Here is a 7,500-nt window from a genome sequence, read left to right as displayed (position 1 = left end):
GTAAACCGTGAAATTGTTGCCATGGTCTAATTTCTGCGAAATTCGCGACCGCATGGAAATCGCGAAATTTAGACAGCGCGAAAAGGAGATCCATAAAGGTTTAGCATGAATGCCACGGTAGCAAATTCTGCAATCGCAAAATTAAAACCTCGGAAACCTGTCCGGATTCTGAAACGCGAACTAAAACGCCGCGAAAATTTCACACTTTACAGTATATGGATTCTAGCTGGAGAGATGTGTGTGTGTGGGGGGGGGGGGGGGTGTTTGAGTCCAACGTCCTGATGTATGTGTTGCTGGTGTTGGTTTGTGTGTGTGTGCGTGTTTGCGGGTGCATGTGTGTGACTGTGTGTTGTTTTGTGGGTGCCCAGCATTTGACCAACCTGCGCGACATGGTGGCCAAGCCGTCCACCGTCAAAGTGATGCGCTGCGGCGAAGGTGAGCCTACACTGGCCCTGTATCATGTGCTTACATGCGACACACCTGAGTTGACTGCAGTTCAGAGTTGTGGTGTGGTGTTACCTGCCTAACACTATCCCCTGGCAATCACTTAGATAACCAAGTACATGCAACTGTCTGTCTTCTCAAAATCTGCCCCTGCTCTTTCTATGTCCTCTGTCCTACCTGGAATATCCCGTACGCCCAGGCTCAGACCCGGTGGGATTGCCTTGTTGAAATAGAACATACCACACCTTGCGAGCTTCATGTCATAGTTATGGAGCCCAAGCACCATAATGGAGATCAAGTACCGTATGATATGGATTGTGGAGAAGGAGAGGATATCTCCTCCTCCTCCCGAGGTCAGGAAAGAATAGGTTGACAATGTTCATCATTCTGCTGGTTTTCAACGTGTGTGTGTGCGTGCGTGCGTGTGTGTGTGTGTGTGTTATGTTTGTGTGTGGTATGTTTGTGTGTGTGTGTGTGTGTGTGTGTGTATGTCTGTGTGTGTGTGTTTGTGTGTGGTATGTTTGTGTGTGTGTGTGTTTGCGTGCGTGCGTGTTTGCGTGCGTGCGTGCGTGTGTGTGTGTGTGTGTGCAGATGTCAAGGAGGTATCCTCTCTGGAGCTGGTGCCAGGCGACATTCTCGTCATATCGTCACGCGGCCTGGAGTTGCCTTGCGACGCTGCTCTGCTCTCTGGCGCCTGCGTTGTGAACGAGAGCATGTTGACTGGTAAGTTGCCACTGCCACCACCACTCCCTGCATGTCCTACATGTCCTGCATATCCTGCATATCCTGCATGTGCTGTACATCCTTTTCTGCAAGCACGCTGTTTAATATGGCGTGTGTGTCTGCATGCTATCGTACCCCCGTACGTGTGCGTCACTGCCAGCCTTTCACTTTTTTTCCGTATTTGTACGGTAAATCCCTCCTTCGTCTGCACTACAGAATTTGAGCAAAAATTCTACGCACAATAGAAGAGGATCCATCAGCTATATGTACGTAGGAGCATGGCAAGCGCAAGCTGAGCGATGAATATCCCTGTGCCAAAGCGAGTGCATACCGTGCTTCGACTTCATGTCGCACAAAAAAATGGTCACACGTGTTTTGCACTAGCAAATCCAGCTGCCAATTTTTTCTGTGAGTGTGAAAAAACAACACAATACAGGTCCTCCCTCGTTAGTAGATAATCTCTGGGCCATCGAAAAAGTTATCTTATAACGAGACTTATCTTGTAGCAGGACTTGCAGCTAAAGGTAAAGTAGGCACTACTTCGTACTTACCGGGGCTACCCTCGATACAACATAAATTTTCGATGCTTCAACTCGTTATAAGATAATTGAAAATCTCCAACATAACTCTTCCTTGGATGCACAGGATCGTCCATATTCACGAATACATAGACATAATACGTTTCCTCTTTCTGCTTTATCCTATGTGTTTTGGCCTTGGTCCTGCATGGTCAATATTATCTTATACTGAGGGTTTGGCACTCCAGGGACCTGGGCAAAGGGTCGTTATAACGGATTTTATGTACTAACGGATTATGTTGTAACCGGACCTGTAAACAGTTGTATAGACCACGTTTCGCCAGGGGATTTCAGATTTCTATTTACTAACGGGGTTTATGTACTAACCGGACTCGTTATAACGAGGGAGGACCTGTACAAGCAATGCACACGGCAGTACATTGTCAGTACGCAAAACACTGCAAAATACGGGAAATCAGAAGTCGCAGTGTGCAAAACAGACCCAGTCGGTTGGCAGCTGCAGATGTGTGGACGTGTGTTTTTTTCTAGCATCCTACCGGTAGCTATTGGGGCAGCCAGCTTGAGAGTTGTGCATGAGATATGGCCTTCTGTACACGTGCTATGCCCATCTGTGCACGTGATACGCATGTATGTGCGTGAGAGCCCGTCTGTGCATGAGGTATGCCCGTCTGTGCATGAGATATACCCGTCAGTGCATGTCGGTGCACGTGATATGCCCGTCTGTGCACGTGCTATGCCCATATGTGCACGTGATATGCCCGTCTGTGCACGTGATATGCCTGTCTGTGCACGTGCACATGATGATATCGCCAGTTGGCCACCCTCGGCTAGCCACGCATTGTGGTGCGCCGGAGTGGTACGCTGGCTTGTCTGATGCACCGCACCACGTGTATGCGTAGAAGTCTGTTCTCTTTCTCGTGCTTGTGCGTTGAAGTCAGAGGTAATGAGCTTTGGTAGTTAGCCGTCTTGTCTCGTTTTCTCTCCAACCGTTGTGCTGTGAAACGTGAAGGAAATGTTCTTGGTGATTTAATATTACAACAGTTGCTAAGTTGCTAAGTTGTGATGGAGAGCTGTGCCCAAGAAAGAATTTGAGAGGAAGTGCAGTAAAAGTAAGAGGGAGAGAGACTGAAGAGCACCCCAGAGGCAAAAGAAGAAGATGAGAAGAAGAAGAAGAATCCGTGCCGCTGTGAGCCACTGCAGAAGCAAGCAGCTGTCACTTTGCTATTTTTTATATTTTTTATCAACCCGCTGTGCACGAATATGCTCAGTGTACACTGTCTGAATGTCACATGATAACATGCATTATGCATGTGGTGATTGTTGAGGCAGTGTGTTACGTCGATGGTAGAAGTTCAGTATGATTGGAATCCCAGCAGTAGCTATGTGGCACACCCCATGCTGAGGGAGGGAGACTGATGCAGAGTATATGCAAGTCGCAGGCCCAGGAGCCAGTAGAGCAAAGGCAAACACGAGTGGTTGTGAACTTGCTGTATAGCAGTCAGCGATGATCACAGCGACGATGTGAATGGAGATGCGGTCCTGTCCTGGTCTTGATGATGGTCTCCATGATGGTGATGATGACGGTGGTGGTGGTGCTCATGGCGGTGGTGGTGGTGGTGGAGATGGTGGTGGTGGTAGTACAAGTAGTAGTATTGACATGGCAGCGAGAGCAGCAGCAGCAGCAGCAGCAGCGCTCCAAGCAGATGTCCATTTCCTTTTTCTCAATTTCCTTTTTGATTCGTGGCGCAGTCCTGATTTGCTCGGGTCCTGGTCAAACAGATGTAGAGAGAGAGCGCGCGCGTGTGTGTGTGTGTGTGTGTGTGTGTGTGTGTGTGTGTTATGTTGCTAATGATGATGGCAGTGTTGCACTTGCACTGGTCTGGCGAGAGCCCGTCCGTGCTGCGGCACACGACTTCTGAAGCAGCAGCACCGATGTTGCCGCTGCCTTCCTTCGGCCTGTTAGCCACGCCGTCGGTGAACCCCATAGAAAGGGTGTCAGGAGTTGCACACTCTTGGGAGCTGATCTACTCTTGGTAGTAGTGGTAGTACTGTAGGACCACTAATGTTAGAGAACACTTGATCCTAGTTCAAATTCGTTAAATTTTGAAGTCGTTATGTGCGAAACGATATACATGACTGTACTGTCATTCACAGGCTTTGACAGCCAGGATCCGTTAACATTTCACCTCGCTATAAACCAACAAGTATTCAGAGATGGCTAACTTTAATTGACGTTAAAATATGTGGTCGTGCAGTAGTAGTAATGGCTGGTCAGCGCACACGACTGGTTGTGTCCCTGCAAAACTCACAGTCAGTGGTTCTTGTGTACGCGTACGGGTGTGCGTGCGCGTGCATTGCTTCAGGCGAGAGTGTGCCGGTGACCAAGATGCCGCTTCCCGACCTGCCCTCGCCGCACGATCCAGCCACGCATCCTTCCAACCAGTACTGTCCGTCACGGCACAAGCGGCACACGCTCTTCTGCGGAACCAAGGTGATACAGACACGCACGTTTGACCGTGACTTCGCCCTGGCCATTGTCATACGCACAGGTAAGTACAGGCTACATGTACGTTGTGCTGCATCACTCACATTGCCAACAGAAGCACTGCTCAGCAGCAGGAGGAGCACTTCGGATGCTGTGCATGGGTTGTATGTTGTGCCGATGCCTCGTCATTGCTGCTCCGCCTCAACTGGAATGAATGTTGAAGGACATCTGTTGCCCTGTTAAAAGACCATTGATCTGTCTGGCTAGGCCCCCTCCCTGCAAAATATGAACAATCATGTGAATGATGTCTGCCTTCAAAAATCAAATGCACTCGATGCCCTTGTTCATAATGTACTGCCAAGAAATAGAATGGCCGTATACTGTTGACTTAATCTCAGACTCCGCACCACATGTGCTCTCCGTATGACCTCTTCAGTGTGGTGAAGGTCGGCTGCCACGTACATATGGCGGGGAGTTTGGATTAAATTAATGATAAACACTGCTCCTTACCCACCTGAGTAAAGGTGTGTACTATAGCTGGGCTGGTTCCTGTAGAGACCACTGTGTGGAGAAGGCGTGTATTCAATCCTGATATTTCTAGTAGTTGGCATGAAGTATGTCAACACCTTCACCAGGCTTATGCACCATAGTTACATCTTTCAAACAAGGCTTGTATTCAAAACAGGCTTTTACGCAGGACAGCACGGTATAATCATGGTCGTTGCTTTGTTTTTGTATGGTGCTGCTTAGGTTTTACCACTGCCAAGGGTAGTCTGGTCCGCTCCATTCTGTTCCCCAAGCCTGTTGGTTTCCAGTTCTTCCGTGATGCCCTGCGCTTTGTCGGTGTTCTCGCCATTCTAGGTGAGTGTCACCAGTGCTGCTCCTGCTACTGGAGTCTTTTACACAGTTAATGTATACAGACTCTCTCTCTCTCTCTCTCTCTCTCTCTCTCTCTCTCTCTCTCTCTCTCTCTCTCTCTCTCTCTCTCTCTCTCTCTCTCTCTCTCTCTCTCTCGCTCTCTCGCTCTCTCACTCTCACTCTCACTCTCTCTCTCTCTCTCTCTCTCTCTCTCTCTCTCTCTCTCTCTCTCTCTCTCTCTCTCTCTCTCTCTCTCTCCGTATGTAAGGACGTATGTGTATCGGTGTGTGTCTGTATATGCGTGTGTCTGCATGTGTGTCTGCTTGTGTGTGTGTGTGTGTGTGTGTGTGTGTGTGTGTCTGCTTGTGTGTGTGTCTGCTTGTGTGTGTGTGTCTATGTAGCTGTGCTGGGCATGATTTACAGCTTCGTCACCCTTTTCCGGTTTGGCGTAAGTTATTCTCCTTTCACTATGCTATCACTCTGCTATCCAGCTATACTGTATAGTCATTACTAGCTCTGGCTGCTTCTTGTGCCAGTGTAGTGCTGCTAATGGCTAAACAATGCGCCACTGTTGTGCTGTAAGACCTGTGATTCGCTACCACTGCATTAGACTAGTGTTAGAACACCTGCCACTGCATTATACCACCTGCCACTCGATGAAGACCAAGCAGCCCAAACACCGTTCACAATAACTTTCTTCTGCGATGCTAAGTGCGACGTCCAATCCTTGCAACAATGAAATGCATGTCGACTGCAGCTGCAAGGCCGCTGTCGCAGAAGTTGACCATAATTCAACTTTTGCAAGGCGCGAAACACATCAGTGGAGTGCAGTTTTCTGCGCTGGGCATACTTGCATGTCTTATGCAATGCCTGAAACAGAAACCGAAAGGATTGTGAATAGCGTGCCGCGGTTGCAGCGCGTCGCATACTGAGTTTCGCATCGCAGAAATTGGTATTGTGAATCTTGCTTTGGTCCTTAGACCATAGTATGCATGCATGCACATGCACGGCTGCATGCACACAGAGTGCCACCTGTGCAGAAAGACTGTCTGTTTGTAAAGAGCATTGTGCTGTGCATCGTGGTCAGGTCTCTTCTAGACTCCCGCGGCTTGGCTGTGTACATCTACTTGTGTCATCAATAGACGCACGCACTTGACTTGAGAGTAACAACTGTGGCATTAGCTTTTTGAATCAGTACATGGTGATAATGTGACGAAGCACAACAATGTTAATCAACAGATTGGCGGTAAAATGGGGATGAAACGTACACAGACTACATATATGTATACAGTATCGAGTGTATTGTATGTATGGGCATTCTGCTGTGGAATGGCAACGAGATTGGGCTGTGTGTATGTTAAAAGCTGACGTTGACTGGCAGCTTGGGTATTATTTTATGCATGCCTAGTGGCATGCCGTTTCCAACCCGCCCTTGTACACGCCGCTCATACTGCCTGCACTGTGTGCTCCTGTATCACATGCAACACAGGTGGATACTGAAGCAGCCATCCTGCGAGCACTGGACATTGTGACGATCGCAGTTCCGCCTGCTCTGCCAGCAGCCATGACAATCGGAATGGTAGCAGCGCAGCGACGGCTGAAAAAGAAAAACATCTTCTGCATCAGTCCACCGAGGTGAGTGGTCATCTTTTCGGGCCTTCAGCTTTGCTGGGCGTTTTGCATTTTGTTAACATTGCCACAGTCAGTGTGTGCTCCGTTCCATTCACCCAGAAGTGGCCATAACTATTTGTGGTTGGCACTCGTACTTCGTGCAGGGTTCTGCGAATCGAGAATGTTTACAGTTACCGTGCAAATACTTCATCTAAAACCTGTTCACATGTACAGCGTTTGCATACGTACTGTCTACCATTCGCTCCATACATGAAGAGTAGTGTGGTGTCTTATTCAAGAGGGGGCTTCTAATCGAGTGAGTACGGTGGTGTTTGGCACACACACACACGCACCCCCACACACCCGCTGTCGCACGCACATACACGCACACGCGCGCTCTCGCACCCACAGCAAGTGCGATGACGGCACTGCGGTAGGGCACACATCAACAACGCCTCCTGCTTTGCTTGAGACCGTCCTGTTGTGATGTCACTGTTCTACTGCTTGTGTGTTTATGTGTTCTGTAACAGGATCAATGTGTGTGGTAAACTGAAGCTGTTTTGCTTTGACAAGGTAAGCTGGATTTTGCACGCCAAAGTCGCTTTTGTGTGTGTGTGTGTGTGTGTGTGTGTGTGTGTGTGTGTGTGTGTACGTGTGTGTGTACATGTGTCAATGTGTGTATGTGTGTCAATGTGTGTACGTGTGTGTGTATATGTGTGCATGTGTGTCCGAGTATGTGTATGTGTGTGTATGCATGTGTGTGTGTGTGGGGGGGGGGGGGGACTTGTGGCTGCTTCAACCAGTCGTGTGGTGTAGATCAGGCTAAAATTAGTGGCAATC

General features: G+C 48.7%; 1 protein-coding gene across 1 annotated transcript in view; it reads left to right on the top strand.

Moving 5' to 3' along the window:
- The window catches only part of LOC135817200 (polyamine-transporting ATPase 13A3-like), a 39,806-nt gene that overhangs the window by 12,092 nt on the left and 20,214 nt on the right, over window positions 1–7,500 (top strand). The window contains 7 exon segments of the mRNA XM_065330329.1: window positions 369–435; window positions 1,036–1,167; window positions 4,070–4,255; window positions 4,942–5,052; window positions 5,451–5,497; window positions 6,539–6,684; window positions 7,191–7,233. Of these exon segments, the coding sequence (XP_065186401.1) occupies window positions 369–435; window positions 1,036–1,167; window positions 4,070–4,255; window positions 4,942–5,052; window positions 5,451–5,497; window positions 6,539–6,684; window positions 7,191–7,233 (732 nt within the window).

This window comes from Sycon ciliatum, chromosome 5 (assembly GCF_964019385.1).
Source record: "Sycon ciliatum chromosome 5, ocSycCili1.1, whole genome shotgun sequence".
In the NCBI taxonomy this organism is placed as follows: Eukaryota; Metazoa; Porifera; class Calcarea; order Leucosolenida; family Sycettidae; genus Sycon; species Sycon ciliatum.
The sequence above is the reverse complement of the archived record's forward strand: the minus strand, read 5'-3'. Positions and strand labels throughout refer to the sequence as shown.